Source organism: Babylonia areolata, chromosome 1 (assembly GCF_041734735.1).
Source record: "Babylonia areolata isolate BAREFJ2019XMU chromosome 1, ASM4173473v1, whole genome shotgun sequence".
NCBI classification, from domain to species: domain Eukaryota; kingdom Metazoa; phylum Mollusca; class Gastropoda; order Neogastropoda; family Buccinidae; genus Babylonia; species Babylonia areolata.
Genome location: NC_134876.1, coordinates 9,450,631 through 9,470,630, shown reverse-complemented (window position 1 = coordinate 9,470,630; position 20,000 = coordinate 9,450,631). Strand labels below are relative to the sequence as shown.

Sequence of the window (20,000 nt, the reverse complement as noted above, 5' to 3'; positions counted from 1 at the left end):
CGGGTAGCCCTCCAAACCACACAAACAATAATTGGAATGAAATCCTCCATGGGATGGGGGTCAAGAGTGGGATGGAGGTGGGGGGCGGGGCGGGGGGGGGGGGGGGGGGGAGAAGGGGAGTGTCTATGGAAGGGAAAAGGGAACGTTGTCGATGTCCTGTGGAGTGACAAGGTGGGTGGGTGATGTCTGGAGGGAGGGGAGGAGGGTGGAGGTGAAGGTAAACAAGGAAAAAAACAACAACTGTCACCTGGGCATTGGGGCTGGCTGGGATGGGGTGGAGTGAAAGAAAGTAAGGAGGGAAAGAAGGAAGGTAAGAAGGAAGGAAGGAAAGAAAGAATGAAGGTAAGAAGGAAAGAATGAAGGAAGGAAAGAGTGAAGGTAAGAAGGAAGGAAGGAATGAAGGAAAGAAGGGACAGCTGGTTTCGACTGGGATTGAAACAGTAATCATAAATATACGGTTTGGGTAGGGCTGACGTCAGAAGAAATTAAGGGTAACATCACGTAGTTTAGAACTTCTTCGTTCGTTGGCTGCAACTGTTACGTTCACTCGTATGTACACGAGTGGGCTTTAACGTGTGTGAAGGAAGGAAGAGATGGACGCTCAGAACGTGGGATCAGATGAGAGGTGGTGAGATGCAGGAACGGGGGGAGAAAAGGAAAGAAAAGGAAAGAAGAGAGAGAGAGAGAGAGAGAGTCTGAAGGGTGGGATGGGGTGACGTGGTGGTGGTTGAGGGAACGCAGTTTCTAGTGGGTGGTGGATGGGGAATTAGGAGGGATCAAAGCGCGAGAGTGCCCACGAACAGTTTTGTTACCTCGGATTGCTAAACCCTTACAAGGGGGTCGAGATAGGGGGGGTGGGGGGGGGGGGGGGGGGATGACCGGGCAGGTGGCTGGAGATTTGCAGCGTCTTGAAGGCGTTGGGAACAAACAGAATGAAAAGTAGAGATCTGTAACTTACATAATAAAAAAAAAAAAAAACCCTCTTGGACGTTTCACTGCTGAGGGTGAATGAAAGGCAAACAACCTGGCCACAGGCACAGCTCTCTAAGTCTATGTGTTTGCTGTTTGCTGAGCCGGATGCAAAAGGCGTGATGAAAGTCCACGAGAGAAATAATTGCCCAAGCTTCGACTACGCCTGCCTGCAACTGAGAAGTGTGGATGGTTCCTTTAGATCTGCAATGCCTGTCAAGTTTCAATCCCACCCGGCAGTACGGTTGACAAGTGCCGGTTGAAGTTAGATGTTGATAACGACCTGTGTGTGAACTCGCGTGTGATTGAATTTCTTGTTAACGTTATTTCACATGGTGATTAAATCCCCCCCAAAACAACAACAACAACACAATCGAACTGTGATAACAACCATCATCATCTTCTGACAAAAAGCAACGTTCAGCTGAACTCTCTCTCTCTCTCTCTCTCTCTCTCTCTCTCACACACACACACACACACACACACACACACACACACACCTTCCATTTTTCGGGCTGTGTGTGTGTGTGTGCGTGCGTGTATGCGCGCGCGCGCGCGCGTGTGTGTGTGAGAGAGTGAGAAAGAGAGAGGGAGAGAGCCCTATCAGACCATGTTCACAATCAGTGTGTGACCCATTAATCGAGAAAGCGTGTGCGTGCACTCACTTCCAACCCTCTGAAGTGAATTTTAAACTTTCAGATCATCAGGAAAGGGTTTCCAAATGTTCCCCTTCCCCCATACTCGAACCGTCTGCCTTACCTCCCTTATCCTGCCACCTCCCCTACCCCCATCCCATCCCCTACTGCCCCCTGGCCCCCCCCCCTCCATCAGCCACACCCATTTCCACCACTGTTCTCCCCATGTCATCTCGCAGACATCCACCCCTTTCCCCATCTTTTACCCCACTCTCTCTCTCTCTAGCCCTCTACCTCCATCTCGCCATCTCTCACCCCTACAGTTCTTTGTCTCTCGACCTCCAGAGCTCTGTTTCAATGTTTATCATGCTTCATGAAGTGTTTGTTCACAAGCGCGAAAGACTCTGCCGTTTTATTGTTTGTTTGTGTGTGTGTGTGTGTGTGCGCGCGCGCGCGATCGCGCGCCTGTGTGTGCGCACGCGCGCGTGTGTTCTTATATACATATATAAATTCTTGTATTGCCTCATTTAGATCATGCAATCTTCACTAACTTCAAAGGCTTTCCTTGCCTTTAGCCTCTCTCCATCTCCTTGCCTTTCTCTTCCACTCCCTCATCCACCTAACACACACACATTCCCCCCCCCAGCACACACACACACACACACACACACACACACACACACACCCACCCCCCCACCCACCACCACCACCGCATCCACTACCACCACCACCCGTACATGTTTACCCACTCACCCATCCACCTTCCTTCTCCCCTTCCTTTTCCACTCCTACCCCCTCCACACGCCCCCCCCCCCCCCCCTGCCCCCTCCCCCTTCCTCCCTCCCCTCTCCCTCCCTTGCAGTGTGCCGTATGGGATAATGGGGAATGATAACTTTGCCATTCTTCGGGCTGGGATTGATATCAAGTGCAGCTAGCAAGCAGGAGTAAGGCAGTAAGCAGCACAGATCAGTAGCGTCACACACACACACACACACACACACACACACACACACACACACACACACACACACACACACACACACACACACACACACACACACACACACACACACACACAGAGTCTGCAGAACGTATCAAGGACCCGGGCAGGAGCCCAACGCCGGCAGGGGGTCGCCGGGGTCTTAAGTGGCGTCACTTCACAGGGAAAGGGCCGCAGACTCCTAGGTGCTAATAGAAACTAAGTGATCTCCCTTCCTCCCCACCCCATCCCTACCCTACACCCTACACCACCCCTCACCCACCCTCCCTACTGTACTCTTTGGAAGTCTCCCCCCCCCTCCCCCCGTCCCGTTATGTGCCGGTGTGGTCTATAACGGATCCGCAAAAAGTTGAGACACTAATAGTATAGTAATACTGAGACTTCTTCCCCTCCTCGTCACCCTGCTCACCCCTCTGTCTCTCTGTCTCTGTCTGTCTGTCTGTCTGTCTGTCTGTCTCTCTTCTCTCACCATGCTCACCCCTCAGTCTCTCTGTCTCAGTCTCTGCCTCTGTCTGTCTGTCTGTCTGTTTGTCTCTCTCTCTCTCTCTCTCTCTCTCTCTCTCTCTCTCAACGCTGCTTCTTATAAAGTTTCAACCAGGAGTTACTAGATCTTACTAATCACCATAAGTCCTGACCAGTATGTTAATCGGGTTTATGTGTTGGTCTCCAGGAGCATAATTATTTGAGAATGAGGTGTAAAATATGCAGGTTGATGGGGCAGATGTGTTGCTGCTATGAATCCGTCCACATGCATGCTTTGACACATCATTGGAACTGAAAGTCAAGCTGACCAGTACGATGTCTCGCTCATCACTGGCAAAAGTATCCCCCCCCCCACCTCCCCTGCACCCCTCACAAAAAACCAAACCAAACCAAAAGCAAAACACAAAAAACCACTTGTATGTATACAGAGAAAGAGCTTCACAGTGTTTGTTTTGTTACATTTTTTTTGAGTAAAATACTGTTTAAACCAGTTTGATGTCACAGCAAATTTATTATGATACAGATGACAAGCATTCAGCCATATTGGTGGCTGCGGTAAATTTTTACTTTGTAAGTTCATGTACATGTGTTCATCTGATTCACCAGATATTCATGTGTTCATGTGATGTATGTTTTGTGCGCTTTGAATATGCAGTGTTTTTACGCTTTTTAAATTGTACAGCTGAACATAAGTTATTCTTGATGGCAATGAAAGGCACATATATTTATATATATACACATCATATCAAAGAAAAAAAAAAAAAAAAAAAAGAAAAACACGCACACACACAAAATTCTGCAACACTGAAGTGTTGAAAGGCAGGAGCATTTACTGTGGGAAGAGCAAACAACATTTGCGAGCACAGTAAACGCCAGTTTTTGCAGTGTGTCAAAATATCTGGATTTAACACCTCATTTAACACCTGTCAACAGACTATCAGTACTTTCAATCACGCCTTTCTGTTTTATGCTTTATACACACAAGGGAGACATTGTGTGTGTGTGTGTGTGTGTGTGTGTGTGTGTGTGCGTGCATGCGTGTGTGCTCTTATTTTATCAAGGGTAGAAACAACACAGAGAGAGAGAGAGAGATTGTGTGTGTGTGTGTGTGTGTGTGTGTGTGTGTGTGTGTGTGTGTGTGTGTGTGTGTGTGTGTGCGTACATGTGACTGCTTATGTATGCGTGCACATGTTAATGTATGAAGGGATCCTATTATTAGCTAAATGGTCTCCATCAGCATGCCATTTGTGAAAAATTGCTCTGGCAGAGAGAGAAGAGGAGCACGTCAACCATTACTGTGTAAACTAAATGACATCCATTTGATCACAGTCCTGACCCTGTGAATTTTCCATGGTGGAATGCACTCACATGGGTGCATGCATGCTGGCAGACACACACAGATACACATGCAAATTGCTGCATGCACACATGTATGCACACACCAGAGATAATTTGTGTACCTACAATCATACCTAGTCAGGCATGCATATGTTATACATGTATTCACATGAACATTTATAAACAAAACCTGCACATCACTCATGCATACATAATCATGTACACACACAGACACACACACACACACACACACACACACACACACACACGTGCACATGCAAGTGTGTGAATGCACCTCCCAGACACACATACCCACATTTCTTCATGTGAGCACACAGGTACACAAGCACTCTTGATCAACCCACCCTCTCTGTCTTAGTGCCTGTCTGTCTCTTGTCTCAATCTCTTTTTTAATTGCAGGAATCTTCAGTGTACTTTTTAAGTACAGCATTTTCACTTTAAATAGTCAAGATTGAAAAATTACCATTATTTTACTTTGGCAATGAACAATGGAAACCTGTTCTGATTGTGACAGGAAACCCAGTGCCGTCTCCCAATGAAACTGTTGAGATCTACACATGTGCCTGCGATGACTGCCCAGAAGTGTACTGTGAAACTACTTCCAAGGTATGTCTCAGTCTTTCAAAGCTGGCTGTTCTGACTGTCAGTGTCAGTTGCCCTTTTTCAAACTTACAGACCGTTGAATAATGGGGGAAATTCTGTGTGTGTGTGTGTGTGTGTGTGTGTGTGTGTGTGTGTGTGTCATATACTGCACCATGTCAAACTGATGCAAACTAGGCCTATCGGTTTGCTCTGCTTGGCCAAATTTCGCGCGGCTAACAGTGAAAAGACGACCCGTCTTGCCCGGTCCACTCTTAGCCAATCAAACGCCTCTAAATCTTCTGTTCTGACTGTGCGTGGCCTTTCCAAAACAATAAATGTTAAAACAGTTCATCAAATGTCAAGAAAAATGCAGTTCAGTGAGTGGAAAGGGTGCAGCTGCACAAGTTCAGAAAGTTGCCTTTTGTAAACTGTTCAAACAGTCCTGTTTTATTTTTTCTTTTGCTTGGAAAATTTGAAAGTTATATGTTTTTTTGTTTAGTTTTTTTTAATTCCAAAGGGGCTGTTTCTTATGTGGTTGGTTAGGGTTTGTGAAAATCAGTGTGTACATTGTCATGATGACAGGGATCAGAGCTAGAGTACTTATTTTATGTGTTTGTGTGCATGTGCGTGCGTGTGTGTGTAAGAGAGAGACAGAGAGCGATCGTCAAAGATTTAACACAAAGAATACAGCATGTGTACCACTGCTACTAGTTCAGAAACATTTGTACACCATCCTAATCAACTCTACCATACAAATCATCAACAGTTTCTTGCCTGTCCTTCACCACTGCAAAGTATCAAGCAGCGATACCGGAAGCAACATGTGTATTCTTCTGTTTAATGTCTATCCAGATACTGTCATTTTAGACAAACCCCCATTCCCCCTTAAAAAAAAAAATCTAAAAAATAAGAAATAAATTTATCCGGAACAACATGTTATACATTGTGTTTCTTTCTTTTTTTTTTTTATTTTTTTTTTTTTTTTACTTTATTTTATTTTTTATTATTTTTTTTTTTCTCAAGGCCTGACTAAGCGTATTGGGTTACGCTGCTGGTCAGGCATCTGATTGGCAGATGTGGTATATCCATATATGGATTTGACCAAACGCAGTGACACCTCCTTGAGCTACTGATACTGATACTGATACTTTGTGTCCAGTGTTTCACCGTGGCCTACAAAGACAGCGCCGATGAGGAGGAGAAGTACCGGAGAGGCTGCTTTGAGCAGGACACCTCCCAGATGAGCTGCAAGATTGACAACCTGGAGAACCGCATCATGGTCTCCATCCAGTGCTGTCAGGGCAACCTCTGTAACAAGGACATGCGGCCAACGATACCTACAGAAGGTAATAAAGATTGGCGGCCCCACCTGCGCAAAAAAGGTAAGTCAAATCTGGGAAATGTAGGCTGTTATGGAAGGCAGAGGTACCACTGGTATGAGAGGCAAAATTAACCACTGGGATAAGAGTGATATGCCGTCCTGCATGCCTGAAGGTGCTAACTCAGAGTGCAGTATCAAAAAGTACAACCAAAAGCCATTTATAGTCAGATTAACAGAGTTGTGCTAATGGAAATTCATAGACAAGATGTTTATTTATTTAGTGTGTGTGTGTGTGCGCGCGTGCACGCCTCAGAATGTCATGACATGTTTTCTATATATCTGATGATAAATGATGATGCAAATGATGCTACTACTGCCTGCTGTGGAGGTCCATTCTGTCTTTGAAGTACACAACGCTGTTCTCCACGCTTCTTTTCATGCTATATCCATCATCAAACAGGCCTGTGAGATACAGATACCTGCAGTGTTGGTCAGGCATTTTGAGCAAACCAGCAAATCTGCATCCGTGAAGTGGATGACTCTCTGCCCATGGCCCTACATTACCATTAGTATTGTCATCATCATCACCATCATTAGTATTATTATCATTATTAGCATTATTGTTATTGTTATTATCATTATTGATTATCATCATCATCATCATCATTATTATTATTATTATTATTATTACTATTATTATTAACATCATTAACATTACTTACAAAAGACACCTTTTTTTTGTCAACAATTCCTCAGTTGTATATCGTTGTCAGCCTCCTTCCGTTTCGAGAGACGATGTCTGCACCAGAAATGTAGTCACTGCCAGGCATTGCACTTACCCACCAGATTCTCCCCTGGACCACACATGGCCCTGCATTCTTCTTCTTCTTTTGCTTCTTCTTGCTCTTGTTCTTTGTTCATTCTCTCCTAGTTCTCGTCCTTGTTTTTGTTCTTCTTCTTGTTGCTCTTCTATAGTTTAAAAGACGCACCAGTTTTGTGAACACCACCTCACGTTCACATGACATTTTTTCCCCCTACAGATTCTCCCCCAGACCGCACGCTGCAGGAGCTGTGGCCAATCATCCTGGCCATTGTGATCCCTGTGGTCATCGTGGGCCTGCTCATCGTCTTCATCTCCTTGGTCTGTCGACACATGCACAAGCGTCGTATGGACAACCTACTGGCAAACGAACTCCGCTACCTGGAAGACGACGTCCTGAGGGGTGCCCAGCAAGTAGGGGAAAGCACTCTGCAGGTGAGTACTTATTATGTCCCTTGGTGTTGTAAAGGTTTTTTTTTCTGACTTGGGCTATTATATGTTTGAATGGCACACTTAACAGTCCATGTTCTTGTAATATACTTTATTTTTGGAGTGCATAATCATGTATTTTTAAGAAAGGAATTTTTTTTTATATTGCACTGGGATGTGAGGGGGTTGGGCTCTAAGAAGAGGAGGGGGTCGAGGGTCAGTTTTGTAACATTTATAGACTTTGGCATCAGTTTTGTGGAATATATTAATTGTTGGATTTAGTCCATTTTTTGGGGGTTTTTTAAAATTTTTATCAGGTGAGCAAATAAGAGTGGGGTGGCAGTTAATGTTTGTGTCTAGAGTGTATTCAGAACAACAGTAACAATAAAATTTAAAAAAATGTTGTCCATAAATATTTTGATGGAGACATGAAATTACACTCAGTCTCCCTCTACACAGAAAACAACAACAAACAACGCAGATAAACGAACAAGCAAAACCAGGAATATAACACATTAGATTTCCTGGACCCTGTGAAATGCTCATAGCTCATGGATGGCTTTTTTTCTTTTCTTTTTTGTTGTTGTTGTTGTTGCTTTGCTTCCCCCTTCCTCCCTAATTCCATTATTACTTCAGTGGTCCATGTTCCAATGTTTGTGCCTTTGATTTGTTGATTTCCCTCATGTTTATGTGCCTATTCTGATGTTTGTGCCTTTGATGTGTTGATTTTCCCCAGTGTTTTTGTGCAGTGACTGTTCTAATGTTTGTTCGTTTGATGTGTTGATTTCCCTATGTTTCTATGTATGTATGTTTTTATGTTCCAGTGTTTGTGCTTTAGATGTGTTGAACTTCCCATGTTTCTGTACACAGACAGTTCCATTGTGTTTGTGCCTTTAATTTGATGATTTCCCTGGTGTTTATATGCAGTAACATTTCTGACGTTTGTCCCTTTGTTTATTTACCTGTGCTTATATGCAGTAACTGTTCTGAAGTTTGTTCCTTTGATGTGTTGATTAACACGTGTTTCTGTGCAGGGACTGTTCTGGGTTTTGTACTTGTCATGTTGATTTCCCCGTGTTTCTCTACAGGATCTGTTCTGGTTTTTGTGCCTGTCATGTTGATTTCCCCGTGTTTCTCTACAGGAACTGTTCTGGTTTTTGTGCCTGTCATGTTGATTTCCCCATGTTTCTCTACAGGAACTGTTCTGGGTTTTGTGCCTGTTCTGGTTTTTGTGCCTGTCATGTTGATTTCCCCGTGTTTCTCTACAGGAACTGTTCTGGTTTTTGTGCCTGTCATGTTGATTTCCCTGTGTTTCTCTGCAGGAACTGTTCTGGTTTTTGTGCCTGTCATGTTGATTTCCCCGTGTTTCTCTACAGGATCTGTTCTGGTTTTTGTGCCTGTCATGTTGATTTCCCCGTGTTTCTCTACAGGATCTGTTCTGGTTTTTGTGTCATGTTGATTTCCCCGTGTTTCTCTACAGGAACTGTTCTGGTTTTTGTGCCTGTCATGTTGATTTCCCCGTGTTTCTCTACAGGAACTGTTCTGGTTTTTGTGCCTGTCATGTTGATTTCCCCGTGTTTCTCTGCAGGAACTGTGGGAACATTCTTGCACCTCGGGCAGTGGCAGCGGCCTTCCACAGCTGGTTCAGCAGACCGTGGCCAAAAGAGTGCATCTTCAGGAGTGCATTGGTGAGACCTGAGGGCCTGTTGTTCCCTTCCACGTGTGCTTCGAAATTTCAAAAGTGGATTTGGTAGAGAAAAATAGATAATTATAAGTCAAATGCCTGATAGTTACGTTATCAGCTTCTTCAGATTTCGAAGTAGTAATCATAAGCTGGAAATAGAAACAGGGAGACACAAAGGCATACCAAGCGAGTAACGGCTTTGTAAGGTTTGTAACATGTCTGTGATTGGTGATGAGTTTATAATGGAATGTCCCAATTATGATCAGTTACGAAACAGATATGTTCCTAAAAAATATTTGTCTCCAAAATCGGTTTTTAATTTTTGTAATATGCTCAAAGGAGGCAAAAAAGTCATTTTAGCTGTAAGATGATTAGATTTGCAAATGTTGCCAAGTTATACTTTTAGAGTTAAAAGACATTTGTGTTTTCTCAACTTTTATGTGACATTGTTGTGTATTTGGAAATGTTTGTTCTGGGCATGAAAATTTTATTTTGCAGTAATCCTCCATACTCCAATAGGAGTGAAAGGATAATTAAAACTTGAAACTTGAAACTTCCTCATCCTCTTTCTTTCTTTGGTGGCGCAGTTATTCTCCAGCTGGTGTTTCAGCTCTTCAGATCTCTTAGGGAGGGTGTTAGCAACTGGTTTTGTTTCTTTTAGCGTGATGTGAAGAAAAAAAAGGAAAGAAAATAGAGGGAGTGAAAAGTGAGTTTTACAGACCAGCCGGCTGTCTAATCAGCCATTAAGCTGCCCAACAAATAAAGTGAATAAGCAAATTGACACTCAGTATACAAGCAATAAGTAATGGATATGTATGTGAGAAAGAGTGAATGTATAGGACTGTCCATGTCATCTTTCAGGTATTGGGTGTTATGTTACTTCATGTCATGACTCTGATGCAGTCAGCTGTAGCTTTTCTTGTGGTGTAATGCATGACGATGGTTCTGACTCTGTTAAAGGATTTGATTTAGTAATGCAGTTATATTTACATGTGTTGAAGTCCAAACTGTGTTCTACGCTTTCTAAACTTTCTATAGTTTAAATAAAGGAAACAAGCATTTTGTAAAACAAAAGCAACAAACACCCGCAACATTAGCATTATCATGTGCTGAAAGAAAATGTTTGAGACCGGTCCAATTTTGCTCACCACTAGAAATTCAAACATATTGAAGAGACAAATCTTCTCATCAGAACTTTGTTTTAGATTCAGTGTTTTCTTGCTTTTACTTCATCATTTAATCTGAGTCATAACTTCCTGCCCTCTCGTTCCAGGCAAGGGGCGCTATGGAGAAGTTTGGCGCGGCCGATACCATGACGAGGATGTGGCAGTCAAGATTTTCTCATCACGCGACGAAGCCAGCTGGTCCCGCGAGACCGCCATCTTCAACATGTGTCTGCTGCGACACGACAACATCCTTGGCTACTACGGGTCTGACATGACGTCCTGGCATTCGTGCACTCAGCTGTGGCTGATCACCCACTATCACCGTCTGGGCTCGCTGTATGACTACCTCCAGAAAAACACCCTGGACTGTGAACAGATGCTGAGTTTGATGCATTCTGCCGCTGCGGGGTTGTCCCATCTCCACACGGAGATTATCGGAAACCGGGGGAAGCCGGCGATTGCTCACCGTGACGTCAAGACCAAGAACATCCTTGTGAAAAGTAATATGACGTGCTGCATCGGGGATTTGGGTCTGGCGGTCATCCACAAGCAGCAGGAAAATTTGCTGGATTTGGGGCATAATCAAAAGGTGAGATGCTGGCAGCTTTTTGTGATGTTGTTACTTAAGAGGGTCAGCTCATTGCGTCAAATGTTTGCAAACTGTGGTACATGTCTGCAGTGTTAAAAAAAAAAAAAGAAAAAAAAGTGAGCATTTGAGTGAGCCAGTCTGCAGTTGTATTGAGTAGAAGTTGCAGGGGTGAATGATTGTGAGTACAGATCTGTGTGTATGTGTGGGAAGGGATGTTAACACACCTATATCTATGTTTGAGTAGATGTAGTTGAGGTGATACTTCTACATCTGTAAAAAAAAAAAAAAAAAAAAAGGCCATGAAAAAAAAACACACACACACACAAAACCCCACCTTAGATGTGATGAAAAAGAGGTATGATCTTGGGGTAAATGAAAAAAATATTTAGTCACTGACCCTTTTCACATATGCTGGGACACAGCATACTGGAACATGGACATCTGCTTATTTTGTACTGTTATTAGTGTTTAAGCAATAAAGGGTTACTTTCCATAGATCTCTTTCTCTTTTCTCTTTCATCATAAATGCATTAGGCTATATAGCATATTCATACAATGAACGTATTGATATGTCATATTGCATTCAAGATGTTATTGTATGAAACAGCTCAATCTGGAAAGTATATCCTACCTTTTGGTAAGTACATGATGAGTACAGTTGACAGAGGCACAAGAAGTGTGTGGAGATATTCATACATATTTGGACCTGTGTGGTTGGCTGGGTTATAAGCAACAATGATGATGACGATGATGATGATGATGATGATAGTAACTTCTGTCCCTTGGTTAGGCATTGGACTTTGATCTAGTGTTCATCAGTGATCAGAGTTTGAGACCAGGTATCGGCATAGTGTTGTGTTCTGGAGAAATACCCTTTGCTCCCGTTTTTCATCACTCCGCCCAGGTGTTTATATTGCTACAGGTGACTTCATTTATGAAACGTTAAGATGGTGGAAAGGGGAGACAAGAGCCCCACCTTCTTTTGCTGAGCCTGAGACTTTTTTTTTTTTTTTTTTTTTTTTTAGGAGAAATCAGTGGATGCGTAAAAGTTCTGCAAATGAGCAGGATAGTTTCAGCATCCCTGGAAAGTTTTTTTGTATCTTTTTTTGTTGTTTTTTGTTTTTAAATCTTTTTGTCCTTTTTTTTTTTTTTTTTTTTTTGTTCCTTCCATCATCATTTTTCTCCTTTCTGTTGTCTTTTCTTTCTTTTTTTTTCTTTTTTTTTTTTTACCTCATGTTTTTAATCTGTCTTCTTCCCAATGGCATGTTCAAACACTTACAAGGCCATGCAACATATATTTTGAGCCTGAGACTTAGTGGATTTGAAATCACTGCCGTGGGTGGCTATGGGAACTTTTTAAATCTTTTACCTTTCATTTAAGTTAACCGTCCTTGTAACTGTGGATCAAACTGCTGCTTTCAGGTGGGCACAAAGCGGTACATGGCACCAGAGCTGCTTGCAGAGTCGTTAAACCCAATGTTCTTCGACTCTTTCAAGTGTGTCGATGTGTACGCCTTTGGTCTGGTTCTCTGGGAAGTGGCCAGGCGGACAGGAGGTGAGTACTTGTTTGGCGGGAATGAATTGTTGCATTTTTGGAAGGTGCAGGAGAAGGATGTGGTGGGTGTGTGTGTGTGTGTGTGTGAGTGTGAGTGTGTTGGGGAAGAGCAAAAGAGGACACACACACACACACACACACACACACACACACACTTTTGCATTCATTATCAGTTGTTTCGCTTGTCAGTTTAACGACTTCTCTTTTACGAAGTCCTTTAAGTAATTTCCTGTAACTGTATTTAGAGTTGTTTTGTTGTTGTTGTTGTTGTTTTTTCTTCCAAATTTCACCCACATTTTTACCCTCATTTGCCCAGTTTCTCCCAACCCTCCATTCATCCACATCTCCCACCCCTTCTAATCGATAATACTCAGATGTATTCATAAATGCTTTAACAAAATGTCTTCAATCACCGATATGTGTGACGGGACATTAAACAAAATTCCTCCTCCACACACACACACACACAGACAACACTCACACACACCCAACCTCTTTCTTTCTGTGTCTGTTTCTCTAGATCTCCCCCTAATATAATCCCCCACGACTCTTTTCTCAGGCCCATCCCTCTCCCTCTGTCTGTCTGTCTGTCTGTCCGTCTGTCTGTCTCTCAATCTATCTTTCCCTGTGTTCCTGTGCTTTCCCCTCCTTCATGTTGTTTGTTATGTTTTCACCCTTTCACTGCCGGGCTTCTCAGCAGCAGAAGTTCTTAGCAACAGATGTTTCGCCACCAAGTGCATACATATTCTTGAGGAAATATAAAAAAAACAAAAAAACAACTGACTTTTAAATCTATGCTCCCAATCCAGTCCCATTTCTTCTTCTTTTTCTTCTTTCTTCTTCTTCTAATTCTTCTCCTTCTTTCTTCTTCTTCTTCTTCTTCTTTATCTGCTTCTTCTCCTTCTAATTCTTCTCCTTCTTTCTTCTTCTTCTTCTTCTTCTACTTCTAATTCTTCTCCTTCTTTCTTCTTCTTCTTCTCCTTCTAATTCTTCTCCTTCTTTCTTCTTCTTCTTCTTCTTCTACTTCTAATTCTTCTCCTTCTTTCTTCTTCTTCTTCTTCTTTATCTGCTTCTGCTTCTTCTACTTCTAATTCTTCTTCTTCTTCTTTCTTCTTCTTCTTCTTTATCTGCTTCTGCTTCTTCTACTTCTAATTCTTCTTCTAATTCTTCTTCTTCTTTCTTCTTCTTCTTCTTTATCTGCTTCTTATACTTTTAATTCTTATTCTCTTAATTCTTCTTCTTCTTTATCTGCTTCTTCTACTTCTAATTCTTATTCTTCTAATTCTTCTTCTTCTTTCTTCTTCTTCTTCTTCTTTATCTGCTCTGCTTCTTCTACTTCTTCTTCTTCTTTCTTCTTCTTCTTTCTTCTTCTTTATCTGCTTCTGCTTCTTCTACTTCTTCTTCCTCTTTTTCTCCTTCTGTCCTGCAGTCTATGACCAAAGGGGCACCACTGATATGGCAACCAGACATTTCCAATCTCATTAACTCTCTCCATACAAACGGCAAAAGAGACGACGTTAACAGCGTTTCATCCCAATTACCATCATCAAAATATTGCAAGTGGAAGGTTCTTATACTGAAGAGGTGAATGTTGACAAAGAATACCACAATTCTGACGACGGAAGCTAAAGGTTGGGTCATTCAGACACCCACTGGACATCCGAGGGGTCTGTGTAGAGGAGAAAAGAGGACTGGCCGTACTGAGTGAGTTAAGATTGGTACTCATGACTGACTAACTTGCTGACTCAGTACTTTATCAGTTAAATTTTTAAAGCAAATTGTTAATGAGAAATGGTGGCAAGGCTCACTGACTTCAGCTTCAAGGGACAGAAAGAAAAGAATTCAGAGAAAAGTCTTGCAGTGTTTCAAATGTCTTTACCATCATCACTGTCATTAGTTTAACGGCTTCATTTTGTCTTGTTTTGTCCTTTTACCATATTGATGGGCCCCAGTGCTAAAGAGGTAGAGCAGATACCCATTCTTTGCCTTCTTCTTCTCCTTCTGATTTATTTGTACAGAGGAACTCGCATTGATTAGTGGAGAACTCAAGGGTTAGAATGAAGGCAGTTGCCTTGATTAATTATGCATTGAACAGACTATACACAAAAAAGTCAATTAAATTCTTTGCAATATTTTCATTTTACCTGACCATTTCTTGTAAATTATGAATGACATGCAAAGAAGAAAATTTTGTACACACAAAAAAAGTCTAAAAAAAAAAAAGAAGTAATGAGGTTGCAGGCAAGACGAATAAACTTTACATGATAATTCATAAAGCTGTGGGGTTTGTGCCTCAAACTGTGAAGGACATTGATTTTTGAGAAGTGCTGTGAAAGCATCATTCATTTGAGAGGCGAGACATGTAAAGGGACGCAATCCATCATGAAGCTGGCAAGTATGGCATTTCTTCTTGAGTTGCTTCCCTTTATATCCTGTTTTGTCTTCGAAGACCAGAAGACATCTCAGCAGGCAAAGTGGTCAGAGCGTTTCCACTGTACACCAGGTGTTTCAAGACACTTGGAGAGACAGAGAGACACAGATAGAGTGTGTGTGTGTGTCTGTGTCTGTCTGTGTGTCTGTGTGTTGGCATTGTGTGTGTGAGTGTGTGTGTGTATCACTGTGTTGTGTGTGTGTGTGTGTGTGTATCGCTGTGTATGTATGTGTGTGTGTGTGTGTGTAGTGCTATATCATTGTGCTCTAAAAAAACAAAATTTTTTTAAAAAGTACAAAACGTGCGCATTTTGCAGAGTATGCGGAAGAGTACAAGCCACCGTTCCACGAGAGCGTGTCAAGCGACCCCAGCTTTGAGGACATGAGGAAGGTGGTGGTGGAGGAGCAGACCCGCCCTGTCCTCCCCAATCGCTGGTCCTCAGACCTGGTCAGTGCCTGCTTGTTTGGAGGGCTTTTAAAAAAAAAGAATTGTATTATGTTAATGTTTTATACAAACCTAGGGTAGTACTGGGCTCTCAGGCCCTGATCTCTGCGTTGGGTTCATGCGAACATCAGGCGTCTGTTTAAAATCATTGTCTTTTTAGACGGGCGCAATAGCCGAGTGGTTAAAGCGTTGGACTTTCAATCTGAGGGTCCCGAGTTTGTTTTCTCGGTAATGGCACCTGGTTGGGTAAAGGGTGGAGATTTTTCCAATCTCCCAGGTCAACATATGTGCAGACCTGCTAGTGCCTGAACCCCCTTCATGCATATACGCAAGCACAAGATCAAATACGTACGTTAAGGATCCTGTAATCCATGTCAGCGTTGGGTGGGTTATAGAAACAAAAACATACCCAGCATGCACACCCCCGAAAACGGAGTATGGCTGCCTACATGTTGGGATTAAAAACCGTCATACAGGTAAAAGCCCATTCGTGTAAATATGAGTGAACTTGGGAGTAGCAGCCCACAAACGAAGAAGAAGATTGTTTTGGGTTTTTTTTTAGAGCAGATGTAGTGTAGCTTATATGCGGACCATTCTATGGCTTTGACTGTCTTTTGAAACTGAAAACTGAAACTGAGAGTTGTTGTGTCTGTGGAGACTGAGGACAAACTGTCAGCTGCTGCAGCAGAACAGCGAGCTCGCAGAAAAGGGACGGCAGCCGACAGACCAGCATCAGCTTACACATGTGATCGCTGCGACAGAGACTGTCTCTCTCGCATCGGTCTCTACAGTCACAGGCGACGCTGCTTGGTCCAAGCAGACAGCCCAGTTAGACATTAGGTCGGATATACTCTGTCCATGATCAGCCATGACCGAAGGAGGCCTACTACATGGAGAGTGTGTGTGGGCAGAGTGGGGGAGGAGGAAGAGGGTTCTGAAAGGGGATGGGGGTGGTGGTCTGGGGAACATGGAGGAGTTATGGTGGGTTGGAGACGGGAGGGGAAGAGTCAGATTGTGTGTGTGTGTGTGTGTGTGAGAGAGAGAGAATCAGAACCACAATCAGAATTATATTGATGTTTCTCATGAAAAACCTTAACCACAAGTAAAGGTTTATGTGCAGTAACAATAACAACAATAATAACAAGAAATAAATGTGTGTGTGTGCCTGTGTGTGTGTGTGTGTGTGCCTGTGTGTGTGTGTGTGTGTGTGTGTGTGTGTGTGTGTGTGTGTGTGTGGACAGGTGATGAACCAGGTCAGCAAAGTGATGCGGGAGTGCTGGGCCCAGAACCCAAAGGCCCGACTGCCCATTCTGCGGGTGAAAAAGACACTGTCCCAGGTCCTCAAATCCGTGGAACTGTTGACAAACTCTTCGCAGGACAGAGGCCTCAAAATTGAAAATTTGGAAAAGAACTGCTGATAGTGTTGGTTGTTTTGGGTTTTTTTTTGTTTTGTTTTTGTTTTGTTTTGTTGTTGTTTTTTGTCACAGTTTTTATATTACAGACACATTGCAGGGATTTATGTATTTTGTGTAGTGTGTGTGTGTGTGTGTGTGTGTGTGTGTGTGTGTGTGTGTGTTCATATGCATTTGGAGAATGAAGCCAAACAAAATCATATCCAGTAAAGTTGTAAATGTATTTGATGTGTGTGCGTGCTTGTGTGTGTGTGTGTGTGTGTTTGTTATTTGTTATTTGTTGTTTTTTGGGGGGTTTGGGGGGAGAGGTTCATATTTTATTTGCACATTTGTTTTAAAGGAGTTTGGCAAACAAAGATGGCTACATCCTTTATGTGTGAGTGGTATACAGTTCATCAAATCAGTCTATGTGTGAGCGGTATACAGTTCATCAAATCAGTTTGCATCGTGGAAGCAGATGTAAAAAAAAAAACAAACACACAAAAAAACAAGTTCATGCAAAGAGAGAGAGAGAATGAGAACAAGAGTGCAAGGTGGACAGACAGACAGACAGAAGAAAGTGAAAACAGCGGCCGACCGACCGCTTTCTTCTTGGTGTGCGGTGTTCTCGGAGACTGTGGTATCAGATATCGACTTTTGTTTTTGCCAGCTGTTCTTTCTCATTGTGATGTACAAGACAGACAGTGAAACCTCGAAACGTGACACACCTGTGTGACAGGATCCAATTCACCAAGAGACAAATGTGAGGACAAGCGGCATTGTAAGGACCGTTTCCCCTGACTTCTGCAGCAAGTACCATTCCCCAGGTGTGTGCAGACACCGACTTGAAGGCCAGCGGTTCCAGTGAAGGATTCGCTGCTGCTGCATCTGTTGGGGGTGAATTTGACAAGGAGTCCGAAGCAGCTCCTTGTGGTTCTTTGTGGTTCTTATCATCACTGAGTGTTGTCATTGTTGGGGTTTGAACAGTCATAATAAAAACTCTTCTCTCAGCTGGGTACATATCTTCCAGATTTGTGATGCCTGTCTTGTTATGATTCCTCCTTACCCCTCCCAGTGCCAGAGAGCAGAGAGTGTCAAAATGTGACAATGAAAAGGACTGTGAAGGATGCGTTTTAAAATGTCCTGTTGTTTTGATTTTCAAGTTTTGTAGTTTTTGTTTGTTTTGGTGTCTCAAATTTATCATGAACGTGTAATTATGATGCATAGGTGGTGAGTTATTTCAGTTCTCAATACTTTTAAAGCAGTTTTGGTTGGTGTAGGCACTGACTATACCACAGGCGTGTGCTGGCACAAAACTTCATTCATGACAGCTCTGCGACAACTCGTTCAGCTGCTTCCATTGTTACTGTATGTCTTCCTGAAAAGAAATCCAACCCTTGTGTGATGAACTGAAAGGTTGATAGTGCATGCTGCTGTGGTGTGTGCCTGGATGTATCGATGTGGGTGCATGTGTGCAGAGTTGAAAGATCTTAAGCACTTTCTGGAAATCCTACAAACACTGACCCCTGAAATGTTCTGTCCATCGTGCTATTCTCTTTATTCTTCTGAAACAGTGCACACATCAGAAAAGGTTGTAGAAGGATGGGAATGAATTTGTGCCGGTGAGAAGAATAGTACACTGTGTAACAACATGATTTGCATAGCCTGTAGTCATGCAAGTTTGGAAAAGACTTGGAAAAATGAGAGAACCCTTTTCAGGGCTGGGAAAGTCTTGGACAATTATGTTTTGCTCTTCAGGGTGTGGGAAAGTCTTTAAATTGTTGTAAAACCCTTGACCAGATCCATTCAACAAAATGCAGCTGATTGCATGTAAAAACACAACAACAACAACAAAACGTTATGTAAATTTACACTGATACCAGGATCTTTGCAGATTTTTTTCAGTGGTGTAGCAGACACATTTTTGATTCAGTTTGGTACAGACAATTTTCAGTCTGGTGTGGAAAACGTCTGTTAAAAATATGGGATTTTATTTGGTCTCATCCATTGGAACCCTGTAGCAGGTCTAACCTGTGTGGATGCTGATGGTAAAAACGAAGGCCTTGGCCAACATTTCAATCTTTCTTTGCCTCCAGATTTTTTTTTGTTTTTTTTGTTGTTTTTTTTTTTTGGGGGGGGGGGGGGGTACACAGAGAGACAGATAGATCTAATACAGTAATAGACAGACACAGACGGAGACCATCTCCCATCTGCCCCTTTAAACCCACAACGTCAAAAAGCACTGGAGGGGGAAAGGCGTAGGAGGGGAAGGAGGAGGAGGAGAAGGCGTAGGAGGAGAAGGAGGAGGAGGGGAAGGAGGAGGAGGGAAAGGCGTAGGAGGGGAAGGCGTAGGAGGGGAAGGAGGAGGAGGGAAAGGCGTAGGAGGGGAAGGAGGAGGAGGGGAAGGAGGAGGAGGGAAAGGCGTAGGAGGGGAAGGAGGAGGAGGGAAAGGCGTAGGAGGGGAAGGCGTAGGAGGGGAAGGAGGAGGAGGGGAAGGCGTAGGAGGGGAAGGCGTAGGAGGGGAAGGAGGAGGAGGAGAAGGCGTAGGAGGGGAAGGAGGAGGAGGGAAAGGCGTAGGAGGGAAAGGCGTAGGAGGGGAAGGAGGAGGAGGAGAAGGTGTAGGAGGGAAAGGAGGAGGAGGGAAAGGCGTAGGAGGGGAAGGAGGAGGAGGGAAAGGCGTAGGAGGGGAAGGAAAGGCGTAGGAGGGGAAGGAGGAGGAGGAGAAGGAGGAGGCAGAGCCTTAGCAGCCGGGTTGTCTGTCCACACGTCAGCTGTCTCTGACTAACCGGATCTCTCATGTCAATCATACATGTGTACATACATCTTTTGTCCAAAATGATCAAATACACAGATGGACAGAGAGGTGTTGGGGAACAGTGAGATCGATAGTGTGTGTGTGTGTGTGGGGGAGGGGGTTGGGGCGGGGTTCATTGATGAATAAAATCCAAAAAACAAAAGATGCAATTGATAACAGATATAGTGAGAATAGCAGTAACTGGTGAACATTACTCCTAGATGATATGGATTTGGCTGTAAGGATAGGTTTTGATATCCAGTCAACATAACTGTGTTTTCAGGCATGTATGTGTGTGCATGTGTGTGTGTGTGTGTGTGTGGTTTAATTTAATTTTGCATGATGTTT

The 20,000-nt window shown here is 43.2% G+C and overlaps 1 protein-coding gene across 1 annotated transcript in view; it reads left to right on the top strand.

The window, feature by feature from the left end:
- The window catches only part of LOC143291131 (activin receptor type-1-like), a 91,029-nt gene extending 73,873 nt beyond the window's left edge, over positions 1-17,156 (top strand). The window contains exons 2-9 of the mRNA XM_076600793.1: positions 4,961-5,052; positions 6,188-6,374; positions 7,390-7,604; positions 9,187-9,286; positions 10,556-11,037; positions 12,460-12,592; positions 15,340-15,470; positions 16,709-17,156. Of these exons, the coding sequence (XP_076456908.1) occupies positions 4,961-5,052; positions 6,188-6,374; positions 7,390-7,604; positions 9,187-9,286; positions 10,556-11,037; positions 12,460-12,592; positions 15,340-15,470; positions 16,709-16,885 (1,517 nt within the window). The 3' untranslated portion in view covers positions 16,886-17,156. The remainder of the gene's footprint in view (positions 1-4,960; positions 5,053-6,187; positions 6,375-7,389; positions 7,605-9,186; positions 9,287-10,555; positions 11,038-12,459; positions 12,593-15,339; positions 15,471-16,708) is intronic.
- The last annotated feature ends 2,844 nt before the right edge of the window (positions 17,157-20,000 follow it).